Raw genomic sequence first — 24,314 nt, 5'->3', positions numbered from 1 at the left:
TTGAAGGAACCTGATATTAAATGGAGGGGCCGCATGAAACTGATTGGGGAGCTGCAAGTGGCCCACGAGCCGCGGGTTTGAGACCTAGAGTGTGTTACTTGTGTTTTTGTGAAAAACAACATCCTTTCTGGTATGTGAAGGCCACCATAGTTCCCTGAAACACTTGGATGGGTGAGCAGAGGAGGAGTCTTTTTTTTTTGCTATCTGTAGTCTCACCATTAAACGTCACCAATTCTTACGCACTGAACCTTTAATCATGAACAAAACCTAAAGCTAATAATACTAATAATAATAATAATAAATAATGTCAGGGTGAACAACACTACACAAGCTGCGGCCACATGAAGAAGGCTATAATCAGTGGGTCCATGTCCACAGAGCGACTATAAGGATTTTTATTCTCTGGTTGTCGCCACATCAACTGTAGCAGGTGTGCACATGCACATGTGAGCGAGTCTCCAGCTTAATGTGCATGTGTGCGGCACACTGAGTACATGACACGAGCAAGAACCAACACAGTCAATGATGTGCACACACCAGAAATAACCAGGTGTCTGCCGGCATCTCATCCACAGCTGCTCCCTGTGACTCTGTGTGACTCTGCGCTAACAAGAGTCTGTCCTGGTGGTGCAGACCAAACGAAAAACGGACAGGAGTTGGAGCAAGACAGAAAAGATGAGGTGTGTGTGCTAGAGGCTCGTTATCGCCCTCCACTCCGCACGTGCTCAACACTTTTGTCTTTTTCCTGTGGACGTAGCATCCTTTAAATCATTTTTAAATCACTTTCTTTTTTGATTACTTGATTAGTCAGATTAAAAAAAACATTTTTTGTCGTTTTGAAGTTGTACAACAACGAAAGCTGTATTTATCATGACAATTGGAACGCTATGCTAGCTATAAAGCTAAGCCATCGAGCTAACAACTCCACATGCTAACAACTAGCGCTCATCTCGCCGCACCACAAATACGATTCCGATTTTCACTTTCATTTATCTCTGACTGAAAACACCATGTGTTTGTTTGATTGCGATTTTTACTTGAGAGAGTTTGTACAGGTGCTAAAATAGTTGCTAAAAAAGATGGTTTTGTGGTGCTTCCTTTGGTGGGAAATACTGTTGTACTGTTTATTCCAGGGTATGTGATCAGCGTGGAGCTGAGGAATTATCAGACTGCGTAGAAAACGGGGAGTGCAGCAAAGTTACCCTGCACTTCCTGTTTTGTGGTAAAATGGCGGCTAAATTCGGTAACACTCTGATGCACTGTAAAAACAGCCCTGTAGAAATAAGCCAAATAATCTTAAATTGGTTTAAATGTTCTTGTTTTCAGAAAAAAATGATCTGTCAAACCAGTTTGTACAGTAAATCTACAGCCACTTTCTGAATGTAATGTGTCTTAAAATGAGGAAACTGACTTTAAGAATTTGTAACTCACCGATGTGTGACAGTGAATTTGACTGGTTCAAAATTAAAGGTAATTAAAGTTTTAAAGTAAAGTGTAACATCTGACAAAGTTAGATATTTGTCTAGAAAGAGTTTCCTGCAAAACTGCAAATATATATGAATATAAAAATAGACAGATATAAATAAATATGAAAATACTAAGTAAAGACAAAAAAGGGGGCTAATTCTATTTTTACCCACAGGGAGATTTTCTTTTTCATAAAACTACAACATTTAAACCAGTTTAAGAATATTAAAACAATATAGAGCTTATGTGACAAAACATTAACACAATATTAAAGTTATTTTCTTTTCTTTCATTTTTTTTGGCAGTACATTCACAACTAATGTCTGCCTGGTTTAAGATGGAGGACGAGGCAACTTTTGGTTCACGTTCAAACACAAAAACAAAAAAATAAATAAATAAAATGAGTCGGCGTTCAATCCAAGATGGCTAACCCTAACCGTTCCTGTTGGGTTTAGACCATTTGTCCTCATCTAGTTTTTTGACTGTCCCGACCTAATAAACATGCGTACCAAGTTGGGACTGTGGGACTTACGGCAAAGTCTTTGGACCGTCCTGACATGATTATCATTTGTACCAACATTCATTCATGAGACATAGTGAGACATTTTAAAATCACCTGGTGAAAGGGTTTTTCCATTTTTGTTAGCCCCTCCCACTTTTCACCGAACTGGACTTTCACACGTACAGTTTTCACCAGGATTGATGTGGTCATAGAAATCCATGAGTTTTAGGGTACAGGAAAACCCTTAAAAACGCGATTCACCTGGTACTCGGACCATAATAAGAGGAATCATTTCTTCAATTTCACTTGGAAGTAATAATAATAAGACAAAGAAATAACTACAGATTATAACACCTAACCTTGTGATATATGTTACTGTCACCTCCTGGACGTTGTACTCGCCTCCTCAATAACTTATGCAAAAAAAAAGATGAGATTCCCTGAACACTGAATCAATATTAGCATAATAATAAAAATGAGAATCTAATTGATTCTGTGGTGTTTTTAGACGTCTCACATTATCATCCACAACAGCCGCATTTCATCTGTCGTCTGTAACGAAACACAACGCGCTGCTAATCAATCATAAACCTCCAGGGGAATATAATACAATCTGTCAGGCAGGTTACGTTCAGATTATTTATCCGTGGGCTGGCTTCAGTGCAGCAGGTGACGCGTTTCCCAGCACATCTGCATTCAGTCCACGAGCTGCAGAACCAGCAGTGAATCTGTCTGTGAGTGTTATTAACTTCTGTAACTGCAAATAAAGACGGAAACACAGTGACTGTGGCCAACATGAGAGCTTTGGAGTGTGGAGGGCAGCGTTTCACACGTCTGACAGACAGTCTCATTCGTTTTAGAAGAAGGTGGAATATTTCACTTGTTGGTAAGAATGCATTTAGAAGCTGCGCGTTGTGTGAACAAATATAAAAAGTGGACATGGTCTTCAAGTTTAAAAACAAACGGCCATTTTGATGGTTTGGCTGTGTCGCTTTTTTTGAAACAGAAATTCAAAGACATGAAGAAGAATGACTAATGTCACTTTTCCACTGTACAGTTCTAGCTCGACTCTAGTGGATTTGTTTTTGCTTTAGTACCTGGTGGTTTTTTTGGTACCTGCTCTGACGATGTTCCTAGCGAGCTGAGCCGATACTAAAATATGACGTCAACAGACTGCCGGCCACTGATCAGAGAGTGTCGTCACTGAAGAGTCATGAGCGCGACATCTGACACAAGAATCACAGTGAACGATGCTGTAGATCAGTTAAAAAGACTCAAAACTCCTGAAAACATGCGTTCATCTCCACCTTTTAGCAAAGGAAATGTCTAAAATGTCAATATTTAGTGTATTCAGTGACAGCCCCGCTGAAAGCCGGTGATCGTGACATGGAATCACAACCCGTTCACTGGTATTTCAGTTCAGTGACTGTGTTCCGGTCATGCAGGAAGTACTGAACCATTCTGTGAACAAATCTTTTTAAATCGACTGATTCTAATGATTCAGTTAGAGCCAAACAATCTGCTTTACTAGTCACTAGTTTGTGTTTGTCGCGTATAAAACTATGTCACAACATTTTGGACTCCGCCCATGTTCAGGAGGAACTATGAAGTCCTGGAAAACAACGTGACCGATACCAAACCGAGTCGTGCTGGAACTGTACATTAGAGTCGTTTTAGGAGGTTTTGTGTGAATAAAAAGAACATTTCTTGAAAGGGTTTTAAGAGCAAATAAAGAACAAGATCATACAGGGAAAAGGGCTATGTCCACTTTTCATATATGGTCTAAGGGTGTAAACGCTTGTTGTTGTTGACACTGTGGTAGCCGTTGCTGACAGCAAATGTAAAGCAAACTGATTACTGATACAACACTGCCACCTATAGGAGGAAAAAACCAAAACAGACATTCACAAACCTAGAACGTCACCAGTCATAGAAAAGTGTCCGAGCTTTGCTGTCGCAGCAGAGAGGAAAATACATATATGGCCCTAAGTTCCTTTAATAGCCAGAAAATAGTACCCTGCTTTTATTCTGAAAAATGAAAACAGTTCAAAGGCGTGTGTTATTTCTTCAGTGTGTGTTTTTTTTGTGTGTGTCTCCGTCTGATTCCCCCAGAGTAGCAAAGCTGACAGTTTTCTGCTCCTGTCAGTCAGTCACAGCTTCAACATCCTCGTGTTGTGTTTTTTCCGTCCGTCTCTGTCGCAGAACGTCTCCACGGATCCCGTCTGAAAATGCTTGAATGTGAATAAGGCTTCCTTCTCTACATCCCAGTGTACAAGACACATCCATGAGTGGTGGGACACACACAAGAGAAAGTATCTCAGATCTCCTCAGATCTGTGGATCCAATCTATGTGTGTGTGTGTGTGTGTGTTGGTTGGTCTGTGTTTAACCATTATTCCCACGTGTATGTGTGTGTGCACGCATGTGTCACACCGTCTCCTGGAAGCAGAGGGCTTCCACGGCGTCGCTGGGCCCCTGCGCGACGCCGCCGATCACAAAGAGCATGCTGGCCGTCTGCAGGAGCGAGGAGGAGCAGCGCGCCGTCGGCATCGGCGCCGCGTATTCCCACCGTCGTTTCGCGGGGTTGTAGCTCTCCACCGAACCCAGCGGCGACGGCTCGTTACCTGCGAGAAAGAAGGTGAGACAGGAGGTGAGACGGGGTGTCAGCATGCTGTGAACATCTGAAAATGAAGCAAAAATTCACCCTGACAAAAAAGTGGTATTATCTCAGATCTTCATTTAACTTATAATGTTTTATTTAACTTTCATGTTACTACTCGGCAGGGCCGGCCCTGTGCATTTTGGTATCCTAGGTGAGATTAGGATTTTGTATCCCCCCCGTTTCCTTCGTCTAATATAAAACAAATTTTAAAGTAACTTCACAGCAAAGTTTGCTGATGACAATGAAACAGACAAGAATAGAATAGTATAGAAAAGTGTGGATACAAACATAATAATAAATGTAATAAATATAGAAAATAAAATAAACAAAAGCACTATAAATGTAAGAAGACCCGGGTTCGAGCCCTGGTTGGAACAAGGGCCTTTCTGCATGGAGTTTGCATGTTCTCCCCGTGTGTGCGTGGGTTCTCTCCGGGTTCTCCGGCTTCCTCCCACAGTCCAAAAACATGCAATGTGGGGATTAGGTCAATTGGACACTCTAAATTGCCCATAGGAGTGAGTGTGAGAGTGAATGGTTGTTTGTCTCTATCTGTGTGTGGCCCTGCAATGGACTGGCAAACTGTCCAGGGTGTACCCCGCCTATCGCCCGATGTAGCTGATTGGCACAGCAACCCCCGCGACCCTCTGGTGGAGGATAAAGCGGTTAGATGATGACTGACTGACTGACTATAAATGTAACTTAATACAGAAAAAAGACAGAGATAAGCAAGAACATTACATTTTAATGTTAAAAATGGAGCACAGGAAAAAGGTTTCTGAACCCTGATCCTAAAACCAAGTTAGTTTAGGATTGGGTTTAGTTTAAGATTAAGTAAATTATTAAATTGGATAAAACAGTCTGAAAATCTGGAGGACATATAAGGACATATAAAGGGGTAGTTGAGCTCTGTTGAATATTAGTAATTCTATTAATTTGTTCATATATATATATTATACATATAGTACATGTATATACATGCAATATGGGGATTAGGCAGATTGGACATTTCTAAGAATAACCACAGCTCCCTCTGGAACACAGGAGCATTTTACACTCATAACTGTGTGAAATGAATGGGTTCATTAAATATATGAGGATATAGTACATCATACTTACACTAAACACTCACAAACCTGTGTGTTTAGCACAGCTTCATGTTACCTCTGATGAAGGTTTAATTGTTGTTCCTGTACATGCAGGTAATTCAGTCCAAGAGGACATTTCATGGAAAAACGACCATGTGTTCAATCTCACCAACGTTTCTTTGTGTTCCGCTGCACTGACCTTTTTTTTTCTCTCGCCATCTCAGGTGCAACACTCTCTGTCATTATACATGCCATCGCTAAATTGTTGCCCGTTTCCATGGAGACCCACATCACAGCAAGTCCCCTAATGATATGGGTGTGTGTGTGTGTGTGTGTGTAAAGAACAAAGTCAGAGTGCCGACGGTGGTTCTTTTCAAAGTAAAGTGGGCTGCGGCTCCTGTCTCATGTTTTATGAAGACACACAGATGTATCTGCAGATCACACACACGCAGGTTTGTGCAGCTATTCTTCTGAGGACCAAATAAAGCCTTTTCCCTTACCTTAACCATAACCACAATTCAAATCTTAGTCCTTAACTATAACCAGGTCCTCAGAAATGAGGTTCTGCCTCATGAGGAGCAGGTTTTGGTCTCCATGAGGACTACTGATCCATACAATGTCAGTGTTTATGCCAGGAAAGGTCCTGAAGAGGCAACACATACAAGAACACACACACACACACTAAAAGACTTCCTGTGGCTGCTTTGATTTGCTCCCCACAGATCATATCAATTCACACGTCCCCTCTGTCTCCTGCGTCCTCCTGAGTCCTGCTCCTTCTCTTACCTCCCTTTAACTCCCATCCATCAACCCTTTTTCTTCACTTCCCCCGTTTTCCTCCCCCTCACTATTATCATATTCCCTCAACATGTCCTTCCTTTTTCCTGATCAGTTCATTTTATTTTCTCCACCTTCGTCCTCCTGTTCACCGCCGCTCTTCTTCCGCCCGTCGTCCCCATTAACACTCGTTCCCGCTTGACCGCTTTAGTCTTCCTCTCTGATGTCGCTCGTTTCAAATTGTCCTCCTTCCTTTGCTTCTGTCACCTCTGTGACCTGCGACCTCGCTTTCATTGTTCCCTGTCTCTCTTATTCTGTCATTATTCAGTTTCTTTGAAGAAAATCTTTTGTACTGTTTATACTGATTTGTTATTCTTAAAAAAGAGATGTTTTAAAGGGGAAATTGTCTCCTTTCACATGAAAATGATCTTTCATTCATGTTCAGTGGTTATATATCTACAAAATAAAGACTTAAAAGTAGGAATGGATTGGAAAGTAAAAAAAATGACATAAAAAATTCACATAGTCGTCTTCAGCCCAGGACTATAATCAATCATAGCCAGTTTGGTTCAGATCGGACCTTGCATCTCAAATTATAACATTTTTGTCAGAATTTTCTAGATCTTTCTGGATTAAGAACATCTTTATCTTGTCCACAGTGACCTCACCAAGTTTGAAGATGATCGCAGCAAAGCTGGAGGAGAAGTTTGATCAAATACCACATTATTCACCCTGACATAATTAAATCAAAGATATATGGTCCTGTTCCAACTTTAAACTAAACCTTAACTCTGATCCGAAGTCCATGGGAAAAAATCTGCAATTTTACTTCACAGCACGCAGGAGTTGTTGATCCACTGCTGCCTCCAGTAAAAGTGATATTTTGTGACCTTCTTATTTGAAAATCCTTCAGTTTTTTGGATTTACTTTGTTGACACAAACTTATCTGAGGAGGCAGCTGCTTCTTTCCCACTCTATCCCATCTTTCATCCTCAGCTGTGTGTCTCCACGCGCTTCATTTTTGCCGTCTTTCCTGTTCACCTCACTCTGACCTGCAGCTGCTGCACATCAGACGGTGCGAGAAGAAAACAAGACCAGGTCAAACTGAAGCCACAACACACCTGGTGTTTGATGTGAGCTGATGGTCTTTGTTTGACAGGAATAAAATACACCATCATCATGATAATTCAATGCAGCATGGTCAGTAACTGTGAGCTCAGGTGTTGGGCGAGTCACTAAGATCAGAGGTCGTCCTATATAGCAGTAGATAGTCACACAGAAGCTTCAGGACCCGTCATGCATGTCAACCAATTACTTTGTGGATTTAAGGACCAAAGAAAAACCAGCTGTCAAACTATTCGAGGATGAAAATGGAGTTTGGAGGGAAAAACATTCATTCATTCATCGTCAACCGCTTTACCTTCCACATGAGGGATGCTAATCCCAGCTGATGTCTTCTTGATGCTGACTATGATAAAGACACCTCAACATAAATCTACAGTTATTTATTTTATGGCTTTGCAAAAAAACTAATTCTTAAATTACTTTTAGGAATAATAGTTTATAATTCTTAATAATTGAATCAATATCCTTTACTCCTTAAAGGAGTTGAGTCACAGATATTTAAATAGGCCATAGCCCGGAAGTGCCAATTAATGTTTCTGTGTGTATCTGCTATTATGACCTCGTCTATGAAGCCTTAAAAATCCATAACAATCAGTTCATCCACTGCTGAGAGCGAAGGGTTTAAATGTTTTCCTGAGCTCTACGAAGCGGAACGGCACTTCCAGTGACTAATTACGTCAGTGGCGAATCTCACCACTCCTCTAAACAGCAGCACCTCCAAGTCCGGGCACTAGAGTCCGGGCACATCCAGTGACATACTTTCAACCGTAGAAGAAGAAGAAGCAATATAAAGCAGGACACAGCACCAAACCTCACCTAAAGGAAGGAGCAGTGCCAACAATACGTATATTACAATATTTACAAAAAGTAAAACTGTCTTTGTGTGCTTGTTTTGTCCTTTAGCATTAGCGATAGTAGGCTACAGGCTAAGCTACACTGCTCGTGTTTCATTTGCATGTGTGTTTATCATCTCGGTAACCACAACGTTATCCAAGCTCCAGGCGTCCTGCAGCAGTCTTTCACTGTCACAGTGTCACTGACTCTGGGTCAGACTCTGGATCAGGGGTGTAAGGGATTACGACATTACTCAATGTTTTGATCATTGCTGGCGGTGCATCCACCTTTCCAGAGGGGGAGCTGCGGTTCTGAGAGCTGACATGGCAATGACGTCACTTCCAGGTAACTGGCCAATCACAAGACAGTCCGCGTTCTTTGGGTGTGGTTTTGGTCTGACGAGAGCGTCGGTGATGAGACATTTACATCGACTCGTTTTGTAGCGACGAGGACGTTTTTGACCGTAAAAACCACTTCATGTTTGTAAGTACACCTCCATATCTCACATATAAGTGAGACAGGACCATGCTATGGCCGCTTTAAGTTCATCCACTTTGACGACTGCTAAATAAACGGAGCAACGATTTACTGAAGTTAAAAGTCTGGTCGGGGACAAAATAAAATGTGAGACTTATTTAACAGAAGTCTGTTAAAGAAAATAATTCTTGAACTGCATGGATTTTGAGAAACATCTGATAAGGATCAGGAGTCATCTGTATATAACTGATATATCATGACAAATTTGTGTAAGTTATTAAAATCAGAAAAACAACAATGGGCCTAAACATGAGCCTTGAGGCACACCTAAGTCTTACTGGCTGCCCCGGAAAATAACTGCCACATGTGATGATGTACAGGCACATTTTTGCTTTTATTTCAAGCAAAATATATTACATATTTAATGGTATTATTTGTCAAATAATTAAAGATTCTAAACTTCAGCACATTAGACAGTAAACATAATGCAGGGTTCACCGTGTGTTGAGCTAACAGCAGCCGCCTACGAGATGCATTCAAGAAATCTATTCATTCATCACTTCTGCAAACATAAACTACAATACTTGCTGCTGCTGCCACCTTGTGACAATAAACAAGTAGAAATATTAGTTTTTATAACATTGATAAAACATCTGTTTTCTATCTTTTGGTACAGCCTGGCGGACATTGCAGAAGAAGAAGAAGAAGGTTATATTGTATTGTATTTCTTGGCAGTGACATTACATCGGACTGGACATGTCTCTTTTCTTTTCTTTTACGCAGAAGGCAGAAGGTTTGAAATGTGCCATAAACAACTCTGAGTCATGCGCCCAAAAATAGCTTGTGCATGAGACCGAAAGAGTCACAGCTGTTACTCACAAAGAGGAGAAAATAACTGCCTCTCTTCTCCCTCACTGACCCCCCTACTGTGACAACACACACACACACACACATCCACTGCACTGGAATCTAATTCAATCCTTGTTTTGTCACCTGATTGTCTTTTATCACACACACACACACACACACACACACACACAGACACACACACAGTCTGGACACAGAGACGCTGCTAAAGCGAATAAAAGCTACCATGGGGATTGTTTTAACAAACAATCTAAATTCTTTGGGGATTTCATCAATTTAAAAGCATTAGTCTACCTTAGACCATAGGGTAGCCTGAGAGTGCTGATTCTTGGTCGGCCAGGCTGGCTAAGGGGATGACACCCTAGCTTGTATCCGTAGGGGCTGTGAAGTGGGAAACTCTGTTTCAGTCCTAGGAGCAAGTGCCCCTGGTCTTATTATTTGGTTTGGGTTGACTGCTCAAGTCATCTCATCTCCTATTGTCACATCACAATTTTACGAAAGGCCTCGAAACGGACCGATCGAATGGTGATGACCCCTGCAAGAATCGACCAAGATTATGGAATTGTGATCCAACTTATGCTACCTCTAGTAATATTGTTCCTTAGGTGTAGGCTAGGTGTACCTCTCTCTTAAAAGGGCAAAGTGCTGATGCAGCATGGTCCTGTGTGAGAGATAACATCAGCATGGATATGGATATGCTCATCCCCTCCAAGACAACCAAGCATCGGTATTCTGATAAACCCTGGTTCAATGAAGATTGCAAATTAGCTGTCTAAAAGAAACAAAATGCATTCAAAAGGTGGCAAACCAAACCAAGGACTCCTGTGCTTTATATCAAGTCTAAGGTGTCAGCGTGTTGTACGTCATGCTCGGGTACAGTTTTCACAGCATTTAGATCAGAATCTCAAGCATGCAGACAATAAGCAGAGGTGGAAGCTTGTCAAAGCAGTGACTGACAGCAGCAAAACATCCTCTGTCCCTCCACTAGTCAGCGATGGTCAAACTTTCAGTGAGGCAAAAGATAAGACTGAGCTACTGAATAAGACTTTCACTGCAAATGCTCAATGGCAAATCTCCTCCAAACTTGCCACCCAAAACCAATGAAGTCCTTTCCTCTCTGAAGTTCTGGCCCAAAACAGTCGCAATTTGGACACATCCAAGACCAATGGTCCAGATGGAATATCGGCAAAAGTACTTGCGGCCCTGAACTAGCCTCAGCACTTGCCAAACTATTCCAGATCTCTCTTGATTCTCAGACAGTTCCCTCGGAATGGAAAGCTGCCCATTCAAGGTGACCTGTATGGCTGGATTTCGTCCTTCCTGACGGGTTTACCTCTTCATCTTTGCTCATAACTGCTAGAGGTCCACAAGGCAGTGTCCTGGGGCCCTTACTCTTTCTGATCTTTATTGATGACCTTGCATCACCCTTGAAGAATGACCTCCACCTATTTGCGGATGATTCAACTCTACATGTCATTATAAAAAATCCTGGACTTAGAAACACATGTGCTGCGAGCCTACAATGTGATCTGGACAAAATAGACAAGTGGGACAGCTACTTGACTATATGACTGCTGTTAGTGAGTTATTAATAATAATAATAATAATAATAATAATAATAACACTAATAATGAATTTTATTTGTAATGCACTTTATATTGAACAAACAATCTCAAAGTGCTACATACATAAAAATAAAAAAAAAAACCTAAAAAATAAAAATAATTGGAGAGAGAACATCTCCAATTAAACTTAAAAAGCTTTCTTAAAAAGGTGGGTTTTTAGGCCTTTTTTAAAAGTGTCTAGGGTCAGTGGTGCTCTCAGGTCGTCAGGGAGAGCGTTCCTAAGACTGGGAGCGACAAATCAGCACACACATGAACCAGTTGATTAAACACATATCAGGTGTGTAAACACATGATTGCTTTATTGCACACACACTCACAACAGGTGAGTTCACCTGCTTTCAACCAAAATGGAAGAAGTCAGAGGAAGAAGAGTGAGGGTGAGAGGGGGAATCTGTGGAGGACGAGCAGGAGGTAGAGGTAGACCTGAAACAGGAGGAGAACATCCTCAAAGAAGAAGAGGACCAAATTTGTCAAATGAAATCCGTGCACTAGTTGATCATGTCATCAACCATGGATTGACGGTGAGGGAGGCTGGACAAAGAGTTCAGTCAAATCTTTCCAGATTTACAGTGGCATCTGTCTTAAGGACATTCCAACAAGAAAACAGGTAAAAAACAGTTACAGTAATCAGCTGCTTACCATATCAGCACTACCTGTATTTTTTTTCTATATAGGATTGAGGGCCGAGAACGACAAGGAGGAAGGGGGCCCATATTCACACCAGAACAAGAGAGGGAGATCAAAAACATGGTTTTGGCCAATAATGCCACCAGGCTCAGAGAACTTCAAGTCAACATTATTGGTGACAATGCCATTTTCAGTAATGTCCATCAGGTCTCTCTGACAACACTAGCACGCATCATGAAAAGACATCAAGTTCAAATGAAACAACTTTATCGAGTGCCTTTTGAACGGAATTCAGAGAGGACCAAACAGCTGCGGCATGTGGAGGTATACATACTGCACATGTAATCGTTTTAACGTGTACATTTACTGTATACTAGACCTGAACTACACAGTCTTGTCTTTCACTGTATTTCAGAGAGTTTTACAGATGGATGCTGAGGAAATACCGCATGAATTCATGTACATAGATGAGGCAGGATTCAACCTCAGTAAAGCAAGAAGGAGTGGCAGAAATATCATTGGCCACAGGGCTATAATTAATGTCCCAGGGCAACGTGGGGGTAACATCACCCTTTGTGCTGCCATTTCACAGAATGGGGTCCTCCACCGTCATGCCAATATGGGCCCTTACAACACAGACAACATCCTCACATGTTTGGACCGATTGCACAACCTCGTCACAGCAATTTACCAAATGCACCAGATGCAACACATTGCTCGGGACAATGTGTTATTCCACCTCTCTGCTCTTGTGCAGAACTGGTTTCCACACCATCCACAGTTTCCAGTACTGTACCTTCCACCATATTCTCCATTTCTAAACCCCATAGAAGAGTTTTTCTCGGCATGGCGGTGGAAGGTTTACAATCTCCGGCCCCAGGCTCAGGTGCCCCTCATTCAGGCCATGGAAGAGGCTTGTGACCAAATCGACACCGTAGCTGTGCAAGGATGGATCCGTCATTAAGACGGTTCTAACCACGTTGTCTTGCCAATGAGAATATTGCCTGTGATGTTGATGAAATTCTCTGGCCAGATCCAGCTCGGCCAAGAGATGTGTAGTATTTACAGTCATTTATTCTATTCAGATTTCTTTTTGTTTTCTTCTTTTGTTGACTTATTTTGGTTATATGAAGAGAAATAAATCATATTTTCAATAGTCTGCAGCATTAATCTTGTGTCGTGTTTGAATTTACCATGTTGCACTTTCTCTGGGTACTTCACTTAGAATTGGTAGAATTGCTAAAAGTTAAACACAGCAGTGTGTAACTGGTTTAAACTGAATAAAGCCTTATGAAATGTGTGTCTTTTATATGGTAACATAATATGGTTTTTATAAATGTGTATAGAGTTTTGACAAGAGTGTTTCATTTTGCACAGGATCTGCATATTGTGTGTGTGGTTATGCTAATTGTGTTTCAACCCAGATAAGTGACGGCATTAATGTTCTATAAAATAGACCAAAATTATAAAGATGAAACTGTTCAAAGGTCAATGTTCTTTTATGTGTATGAGTCTCAAAATCTCAGATAAACTGATAAAGATTGTACCACATGGTGGCACTTCGAGGTCATATTTGGAATGGTTAGGCTACATCTGACTTCATTGTACACTGTTGTTGCCTCAGAAATGATATGAAACTAAAGCTGACTCTGTCATTGATTTAACATGAAAAGACACACGGAAGGTTGGCACTTGTTCCCCATGTTACTGTATGTGAGTGCTTGCAGTTACAGCTGTAGGCCAGTAGGCTACGTAGCTTTAGATGTGTCCTCAGGTTCGACGTTGACACCGTCACTGCCGACAAACACTCTTTGCATTGTACTAAAATGTTTGGCCACTTATCTTCTGTCTGTATGAAGTGTTTTTTTATTATTTTGTGGCGCGTGTACAGTGACATTAAAAGGAATCTAATCCAATCAAATGTGTGCATTGCATTAAAGTAGACTTTTCAAAGCAAACCTGCAAATGATCCATTTGAATCCTGTGGACGATAGAACTCTAGTACATCCTTTGAATACATATGCTTTCACAGTGCAGTGTGAGGGACGGACTAAATGGATTTAAATCATTCTTATTTCAAACAGAGACTCGAGACTTGGACTTTCTCTGGAGACGAACAGTAGAAGTCTCTTCAGAGAAAATGTCACAATGTAGTGTTCTCCAGTCGCTCAGTAACGGTGTGTTGATGATAGTTTCACGAAAGGTGTCGCAGCAAATGAATTGTGCTCGCAGCTGTGATTGTGGTGAGATTTTCATTATGGAGCGTGAGGTTAACACCACCTGTTGTTTGTGTGTTTGGTGCTGTATGTATACTGCTGCATAAGGTGTGTGTGTGTTCTTGCTGATGCATGGAAAAGCACAGTAAAGTCACTCAATATCTGCTTAACAAGCATGTCGTCAAAGTGGGCTGACCTGGGATTAAACTGTAGCACTGCTCAGCCTCTTCACACCGCTGCGTATTTCATTTAACAAACGCAGCGCAGTCAAGGAGAAAATTGAATGGTAATGGACAATTAAAAGGTAATGGACAATTAATTTGGCTGTGTGTGTGTGTGTGTGTGTGTGTGTGCGTGTGTGTGTGTGTGTGATGAGCAGTGACGTCTGAACTGACAGGAGAGAATGTTTTTCATTCATAGATGTTTTCTCTCATTTAAAGCAGATTTTACCTACTTAAGAAAAAGCTTACTTTATAAAGTCTGTGAATATGTTTTACACTTTATTTTGTCATTAGACAGAGTTTTTCTGGCTGCACCAAAGTCCATTGAAAATAATAGCCATTTTAAATAAAGGCACACAGGAGTTGTTGATCCATTGCTGCCTCCATAAATAAGTTCAAAGGTGTTCTTTTGTCACTTCAGTGTTTGAAATCATTTCTTCAGATTTATCCAAGTGAAGCAAACGTATCAAACAGACCAGCAGTAGACCAGATTTTCTCTATGGAGTTTGGTGCACGAGAATATGTAGTTTTTCAAACGTCAGTTTCCAGAAAAGAAAAGGTGATTATGATGATATAAAGCAACATATTCTGAGGATATCACAGTCTTATGAAGGTGTAGATGTATTTTATTTATGGTTTTTTATTTATGAGTCTAAAATCAGTTTTTCCCACTGACAGACCAGATCAGGTGCTGGGGGCATGTCCAGACAGTGTGAGACTGTGTGCTTTTTTTTTTAATTAAAATAAACCCATAATTTAAAAGCTCCCCTTTACGGTCATATTCCTTCATTTCCAATATTTACATTTAGGAGTCGACTTTTTAATCCCTGAGCAGTGCAGTAGGAAAATTGGCTGTTTCGCATTCTGCATACCGGGTTTAAAAGCACAATTTATCAATTTATTTTTCATTAAGGTTACTCAGTCTGTGCACGCATTAGCATAATGTCTGTTTTGACTTTGCAGGAAGGTTTGCAAAGTCAGAAAAATGGGAGAAAATAGGTTTTCCAAGATAAAGTTTCAAATAGAAATGGAGATTTTTGGGGAGTGAACCAAGCACTGAGAGAATATTCAGAGGAGAGATCTGACACTTTACTTTTACTTCCAGTTTATTATCATCAACCAGATGGCAGCATTACGGATGTAGGACCTTGAAAGTAGGCAGTTTTATGAGGCTGAGATTTTGCTCCTCAATGAGAGACCTGTCCTCTCCATGAACTAATATTTCTTTAGACATCAACAGAAAATGCTGCAGGGCTTCATGTGATCTATGAAACATCTTTGACACTGTTGTAGAATTGTGAGTAGTAACATGGTTGGGAAGTTATTTAGCTTCAGGTGTGATTGTGTGTGTGTGTGTGTGTGTGATTGATCAACAGACAAAGGTTTCTGTGACACACTAAAAATAAAGCTGATTGTGTTTGTGTTTCTTCCCGAGGTAAAAAGCACAATTCTCTCTTTACCTGAGTGAAAAGGACAAACTGAGAAGAAGAAGGAGATGAAGATTTCACTGACCTAAACCACCGGCGGCGATGACTCTTCCTCCCAGACATCCGGCCACAAAGTCGGCTCGCTTCTCCCTCATCCTGGACGTTCGGCTCGGTTTAATCCAGATTCCTGAGAGTGGAGAGGAAACAGTGCAAATGTATTTTTAATAAAAGCGTCAACAAAAAAGCGGACGTGCTCAGACAATCTGATTGAAGGTAGAATTCATCACAATTATCAGACCTGACAGAGGGAGCGTTTGTGTGTATACAGCAGCAGAGCAGGGGTGGGCGGACACAGGAAGCCTTGTCGCCCGTACTTTGCGTTCATTTCGTCTGTCATCGCACACGTCACAGGACAGACAACCTACGATGGACGCAACGGAACAAAACCACCAGAAATCGCAGGGACAGAAACCGACCGAGACGGGCATTTAAAAGTGGCTGCAGCCAGGAAATGGACGGTGACTGCCAGGTGTTCGGCTTCACGCGCTGGGCGCTGTGGTTTTATTCGAGGGCTGAATGTGGTGAAGCAAGTTTTTAAAACCATTTACACTTTCAGATTAGATGTCTAATTTCATTTTGTTGTATGAGTACTGCACTTATTCAGTGACAATAAAGTGATTCTAATCTCTAATCTAATCTCTAAAAGTAAAAGGAAAATGCAGCTCGTCATCTCCTCACCAATCGCGTCTATCACGCCGTAGGTCAGCGCAAGTCACCGTATCTTAAAGAGAAGTAACAGGTATTTCTTTTCACCGTCAACCGAAGCATTGTTGCACTCTCTGTTGTGGAAACGTCGCGTTGTAAGTTGTGTGCGGCTCCGTGTGGTTGTTGTGAAACCACCACAAGACGACGGTTTCTTCTCTGCAGACGTGTCACAGACGCGTCGTACAGCTCCGAGTGTCCGCTAGAGCTGCAACTAACGATTATCGTGTCGCCGCCATTTTCCACAAAAGTTGAACAATTTCAACGCAAGCATCCGACGCGATTTGTGCGACAGACACGATGGGCACAATTGAAATTTGTGAACACAGCATTATATTAAGTCGTCTTTACATTCTGCATATAAATAAACTGGTCGTCATGTTAGCTGGTGCCTGCGACTTGATACTGCCCTCTAGAGGAGTTATTGTGTAACATCCATACCAAAGCAAAAGACGTGTGTGGAGACATGTAGGGTAGAGACGGAGCGAACGTTTGAGACAGACAGACGTAACACAGACAGAAAATGGAGAATAAATGGGCGTTTAAATGGTTAAAGTTCCAGAGTTTCACAGTTCACTGATAAAACAACTGTTTGCTTTTATTGTGTTTTTAATATAAAACATTTTTTATGTGCATTATTGTGATTGACCTCGTGTGTTGTTTATATTGTCGTATTACGAGGACATTCATATGCACAGGACACATCTGGACTGTTGCCATCATACTTTTTATTTTTAAAATTGTTTGCTGCTCGGGGGAAATTCATCTGTGACCATGAAATCCTTTGGAAATTGCTCAGCATATAAAGACAGTATTAGTCAGCAATAAAGACAGGAGGACGGAGGAGCGGAGGACGAAGACACTTTACGTGAATGTGATCTTCTGTCAAAAAAAAAGAAGAAGAAAATATGGAGGCAGGTTGAGGACGGTGCAGAAGTACAGAGTTTAGGAAGTAATCAGTGAGTCACAGCCTGCAGCAGAGAAACTGACGGCAGCAGATCAGCTGTTGAGCTGTGGAAAATGAAAAAGAGCAGATAACATGCAAATGTAGAGACGAGGACGAGACGGAGACGAGCTTTTAAACAGGCATGAAATTCTGCCTGTGTGTGTGTGTGTTTACATCTTTGTAAAATACTGTCTCTGTGGGGACATTTGGGCATCTGGGCCCCTCAACTTTAAATGGCTTTTTCAGGGTTAAGACCTGGTTTTAGGGTTAGGGTTAGGTTAAAGGTTAGGCACTTAGTTGTGATGGTTAAGGTAAGGGGCTTTGAGTACATAAGTCTGGTGTGTTTTTTGTGTGAGGACATTTTAAGGACTTTAGTGGGTCAAGACTTGTTTTCAAGGTTAAGTTCTCAGTGTTTGAACCACAAGTGTCTTAAACAGGGCTGTGTGGACCAGTTGTCAAACAAACCTGTCTTTGTGAGGACATGTCCATGAGGCTTGTTCACACTGCTTTAGCAGACTGTTAAAGCAGATTAAGACCTGGTTTTAGGGTTCAGCATTTAGTGCTGATGGTTAAGGTTAGAGTAAGGGGCTGGGAATGCATTATGTCCACACATATGAGTGTCCACACAAAACCAGCGTGTCTGTGTGTGTGTGTGTGCTTTGTATTTGTGGCTTTGTGAGGACCAACAATCTTATAAACCATACAGGAAAATGAGGCCATTTTGGCTGGTCCTCACAATATTTAAAGGGTTTTTCAGGGTTCAGATGTGGTTTTGGGGCTGGAGCTGGAATTGGGTTTAGGTTAAGGTTAGACACCAGTTAGGGGCGAGGGGACGAGGGAATGTTCACAAATATGAAATCAGTTGAAAACAACGTGTGACGGGTTGTGTTCCTAATGTGTCATCAGGTGTTTAAGGTTAAGGTAAGGGGGCTGAGAAATGCATTAAATCTGAGTGTTCTCACTACAACGAGCGCTGTACAAATGTGTGTGTGTTCACCTGGTATTCCTTATATTGTTGGGACCTAAATGTCTTTATGGGGACAACATTCAAGTCCCCATAACGTAAATAACACCATTTTAAGGTGAAGACATGTTTTGTGTGTGTGTGTGTGTGTGTGTGTGTGTGTGAGACTCTCTTGACCTCTACAGGAGATCGTTTTTCCATCTCATAATAAATCCTTGTGTTGAAAATACTCCAGAAATATTAGTTCCACCTCATCAATATCAAATTGAAGTGGGGGGGTTTTCTCTGTGGGTGAAGAAAAGTGGTGCAAGTGTGTTTTCTCTCTCACACACACACACACACACACACACGTATGCGTGTGCTCACACTGTCTCTCACAGAGTCTGTCAGGCAGAAACCAACCAGGAGACTGAGCCAGAGACGGAGAGCGAGGACACAGGGAAACCGCTGCTTTAACACAAAGTAGAACAAATGAGTCACTTTGAGCAGAGAGAACAGCAACATTTGTCAGCATTTTATTAATTCAGCTGTGTGTGTGTGTGTGTGTGTGTGTGTGTGTGTGTGTGTGAGGCCAGGTGAGCTGAGTGAGTGACATGTAAGGCTGATGTCTGCCTGCAAGACTCAGCTGGAGGAGAGGAGAGTGTGTTTATTTAAAGCTCGGGATCAATCTTCCTGCTCCTGTTTCCCCACTTCACAAAATCACACACACACACACACACACACACACAGGGGATACAGTTACCCCCTCTCTTCACCACATTTCCATCACTTGGTAGAAATGGACAGATATTGTTCAGGAAACAGAATGATATCATCAGCATACGCACACACATTCAGACAGATAACAAAAATAGGCACTGGTTACATATTAAATTACCACTGGAGGATATAAGTAGATTATAAGAGTGCCATACAGATACATATATATATTTATGAGGGGCCGTATAGGCCATAATTCTTTTTTTACAGCAGCAACAACAGCAGCAGTTTGACCATCAAAGAAGTGACCAACAACTAAACGAAACAAAAAGAGATCAATCACTCTGATCTAATCACAAATGAAATCAAACAGCAGTGAGAGTAAAATAGAGATAGAGAAATAGAGTTATGTCATCCACACCCACTGCTAAATATCAATAATCCACCCAAAGCAATGTTTTCTTCAACAGTTAATACACACACCCGATCATCATTCATTGCTAAACATATGGAACACAGCAGCTGCACAGATCATCTAGGTCAACTCATTCCTTCCTTATGAAAAATAATGTTTTGAGAATTTTAGAATATTAATCTATGTATTATTTATTTATTTGTTTATTTATTTCAACCGTGACCCGCTCACAATTCATCCGATTTTTTTATTCACGCAATCCACCCATCTCGTGAATTATCGTGTCCGTTGGTGTAACCACCAACAGCGCATCTCTAAAAGGTGAATTTATCGAACCATTTCGGCCTAGTGTTTGTTCAAGAACACAAGCATGTCGGTTGTCGGTCGTCCCGTCCCTAACAACCGCTAAACTACTATCAAAACTATTACTAAACTATAAACTGTGTCTGCAACTCTGTCAAAAAACTGGCTCCGCCTTTCAGACAGTTCCTCCAATCTAACGTTCTCAAATCCAATTTCTAGGGCTTGGAGTGGCTCAGTGGCTTAGACCCTTAGACCACTCCTGGCTGATTGTACTCAATTCCATTGTAAGTTGCTTTGGATAAAAATGTCTGCTAAATGACATGTCATGTAATCATCACACAGAAGCCTCGCCCACTGCTCCATTGACTCCCAGAGAAGCTGAACTTCCGTGGAAGTGACGTTGTGTTTGACACATTTGTCCGTTGAATCAGCGTCAAGCTTTTTTACTGCAGTGAAAATAAAAACCTCTTCTGTGTCGTCACATGGAGAACATTGTAGAGTAAGCTGAGCTTCACTTGTCTTAGAGAAATCACCACTGATCACATGGTACCACAAGTCTCAACTGTTCTTTCCTCATGTGGCGTGTTTTTCTGCTGGATCCTTCTGCAACAGTGTGAAGCCTTTAAACATCTTCCTGCTCTGTTCTTTCTCTGCCTCTCAGGCAGCGACTCTTTCTCCTCTATTTTATCTGCATTGAACTGCAGAGAAACACGCACACACACACACACACACACGCCTGAGGCAGGTGCTGCAGTGCAGGTCCGCTGAATAAACCCCCCTCCTATAGATCACGAGGATCGATGCGCTAATCTGAAAGTTTTATAAGGATTGAGAGAATGAGCCAAAGTAATCAGGGTTCTACAATAAACTCTACAGGAGAAAAGAGAACTTTGTGTAAGTGCATACGTTTGCGTTTGTGTAATTAACATAAAGACAAGATGACGGATGGACACGCTTTCTGTAGTTTCACTTCGGGAGGACACGCTTTGATGATGAGGAGGACGAAACAGGAAAACAATAGATGGAAATTGCTGACAATTTACAACTATTGTTTTCCCGTTTCTGCCGTTTTAGGGTTCACAAGCTCCTCCTACAGTTTAGATGAGATGTCTGTTTATTTTCAATGGAAAAATAGTAATAATATGTCAGCAGAAAAAGGTAGCAGGAATATCCTAAATGTTTTGAGTGTGATGTATGAATCGTAGGAGGAGATGCTGACCCAAGAACAACAAGTAAAAAGTGCTGACTCAGCATTCCTGACTAATGGAGCTTTTACTCTACAGATTTTTTTTAGTTCTGAAATCTACTTGTAGTTCAAATTCTAGTTACCAAATCCTCTTAAAGTTCCAAAATCTACTTACAATTCCAAATTCTATTTAAAGTTCCAAAATCTACTTATAATTCCAAAATCTAATTATAGCTCCAAATTCTACTTATAGTTCCTATCATTCCAAAATCTACTTACAGTTCCAGTATGTATCCCTTAACTCTACGATTTTGCCAAAAATAAAAGAAGCTTAAATAAAACCCAGTTTCAAACCAAAACATTTTTAGGCACCAGAGAGTTTATTATCTTAGCATTTTAGCATCTTGTTCCTTGGTTGTGATTTCATGTTGTAGCTCGTCACTGGTAATTAAAGCTTATTGTTCACTGTAATATCTGAGACAAATTTTCCAAAAGTGTGATTACTTTTTTTACTTTTAGGCTTAAAATAACAACAATTTTCCCTTCCTTTAAAGTCAGTTTTTACAGTGCACGTTCAGCCCTCTAAATTGCAGTGGATGATAATCCCTCTCCACTCGTACTGTAGATAATGAGTTCTGAGAACGACCTTGCACAGAACAAACAAGAGCAAATCAATGGACTGAAAGATCACATGTGCAGGTGCAGATAAATATAAACTGTCAATTGATTGATCTGCAGCAGGAAGTCAGACGTTCATGAAAACCTGTTCTTTTCAAGAATTGTGTTTCTAAAACTTTTAATTGCAGAGAAAAAAACAAGAAACATTTGTGAAATGAGTGAAATATTCTCCTGTAATAATAATCTGTACATTATTATTAAAGTTATGATGCTGCTGAAGTTGTTAATAGTTCAGTGATATCATTTACTTTACTCTAACTTGTAACAGTATGGACAATGTTCTGCTGGGAAACCTGCCATCCATATGGATGTTACAGACCATAATAATCACCCTTTCATGGAGACAGTTTTGCCCTGATGGCCTCTTTCAGCAGGATAATGCTCCGTGCCACAAAAGCAAAGAGAAGCTTCAGGAATAGTTTGTTACCAGAAAAACAACTTTGGTAGAAGTGTTAGTCACGTTTTTATGATAATAGAACTTAAAAAAGTGAAAGTCTTAAAGTGAGTGAAGTGCTGTTTGTCATGAACGAGAGCTGTGTGCTGCTCTCCATCTTTGACTTATTCTTATTCCCTCGGGGCTCCGGCCATAGTGTTAACCCTAGTTTTTTCTGGCTTTGCTTCCATCAGGAAGTAGATTTGTGTTAACATTGATTTACTTACGTATAAATAAATACTTTAAGTATACAAATATCTCAGATTCTTTTCTTCCTTGAAACGCACAGTTTAATATTTAATTGTTGCTCGCCTTTTCCCCTGGATGCCACAAGTGGGGACGTAACAATTTTGGGGGCTCGTCCGGGATCTAATTTCGTTTTCAGAAATTAGTAAAGATGTTTGTAGTTTCTTTTTAGACTACTTTGACTAAGCGGTAAGTCAGTATTGACGGTGGTGTATGCACAACCTAGCCTTACCTATTTGTACAACAACTCCCTCAGTTAGGCAGAAGTGTCCAGCTGGGTTGCACGGCACCCTTCCATCGGACACTTGTTTCTTGTTTTGCTTTTTTTATTTTCGGATCAAATCCTGGGCGGGGATCAAATTCCCTGACGGGGGTAGGCGTTTCGGGGCCCAGGCCGCCAATGTTTCTGCCTTTCAAGTCGCCTCGAGCCTGGCACGCTCCAGAAGACAGACAGGTTAGTTTTTGGTAGGTAGAATCTGGGGGATGTTTGTTTATTGTAAGGCTGGGTTTCTTTGCTTGTGTGTGTAGCATCTGGCATGAATGGTTCTGACGGTTGCCACGGAGTGAGTGGAGTACACGCTAATTTGCTAATAGCTTACCCTAGCGGCTAGACACTACTACCGGCGTAATGGCAAGTGGGTCAGCATTTAGTGTGGAGGAGTTTGTGGCGAAGCCTATGCTGAGTCAACTAGACAACTGTAGGAAAGCAGATTTATTTGCATTTTATTTGATTTTATTTATACATTTTGAACATTACCCCCGGTGTAAAACATGGTGACAGGGACGAGAAGCAGTTTACGTTGCCGTGTTTTGAACCGTTGTCTGTTGAAACGACCCCTGGATCCAGAATAGATGCGCGGATAAAGCTGCGTTTAGCTCGTCTCCAGCTGGAGAATGGGGAACAGGAACGGGAAAGGGAGCGTCAGTTTCAGCTCAAGTTGAAGGGGATGGAATTGGACGCAGAGACAACGGTCAAAAGGCGAGAGCTGGAACTACAGTCTAGCTCAATTTCGTCTGGTGCGCGGCCGTCTTCGTGATCTGCAACATTTGACGTGAGTAAAAACATTTCTTTGGTCCCGTCTTTCGAGAGTCCGAAATTGAATGTTATCTTGGTGCGTTCGAGCACATTGCTGCTGCCCTGCACTGGCCGAAGGAGGTGTGGCCGATACTGTTACAATGCAAACTAACGGGTAAAGCTCAGGAAGCTTGCTCTTCTCTTTCTGTGGAGGATGTCCTCTCTTATGAAAAAGTAAAGAGCGCAATATTGCAGGTATATGAGCTGGTGCCTGAGGTGTATAGGCAGCGTTTCCGTGGTCTTAGAAAAACCGCAGGCCAGACGTACGCTGACTTTGGCAGGGAGAAGGGGATGCTGTTTGACAGGTGGTGCTCATCTTGTAAGGCAGATAACTTTGATTCAATACGTGAGCTAATGTTGTTAGAGGAATTTAAAAACCGAGTGCCTGAGTGAACTGTTGTGTATTTAAATGAGCAGAAGGTATCTACTTTGCAGCAAGCTGCTATTCTTGCTAATGAGTTCGCTCTTACCCAAAAAAGCACCTTTATCAGGCATTATTCCCCTACTCAACATGAAACTGCTTTTAGGTCCAGTGACAAGCGTGTTCCACGTTTTAGTACATCAGTCTCTGCACCTAAGGCAAATAAGCAATGTTTTTTCTGTCATAAAGCTGACCATCTAATTGCGGACTGCAATGCGGTGAAACGCAAGCAGCAGGCGGCAATTTCAAAGCCCAAGGGTGTGGGGCTAGTAAGA

At 41.3% G+C, this 24,314-nt stretch overlaps 1 protein-coding gene across 1 annotated transcript in view; it reads right to left on the bottom strand.

Annotated features, from left to right (window-relative positions):
- Positions 1-3,474: 3,474 nt before the first annotated feature.
- Positions 3,475-24,314, bottom strand: part of LOC122777295 (kelch domain-containing protein 8B-like) — a 104,688-nt gene continuing 83,848 nt past the window's right edge. The window contains exons 4-5 of the mRNA XM_044038446.1: positions 15,997-16,098; positions 3,475-4,592 (exon numbers count right to left, since the gene is read on the bottom strand). Coding sequence (XP_043894381.1) covers positions 4,396-4,592; positions 15,997-16,098 — 299 coding nt within the window. The 3' untranslated portion in view covers positions 3,475-4,395. The remainder of the gene's footprint in view (positions 4,593-15,996; positions 16,099-24,314) is intronic.

Source organism: Solea senegalensis, linkage group LG11 (genome assembly GCF_019176455.1).
Source record: "Solea senegalensis isolate Sse05_10M linkage group LG11, IFAPA_SoseM_1, whole genome shotgun sequence".
Lineage (NCBI taxonomy): Eukaryota > Metazoa > Chordata > Actinopteri > Pleuronectiformes > Soleidae > Solea > Solea senegalensis.
The sequence above is the reverse complement of the archived record's forward strand: the minus strand, read 5'-3'. Positions and strand labels throughout refer to the sequence as shown.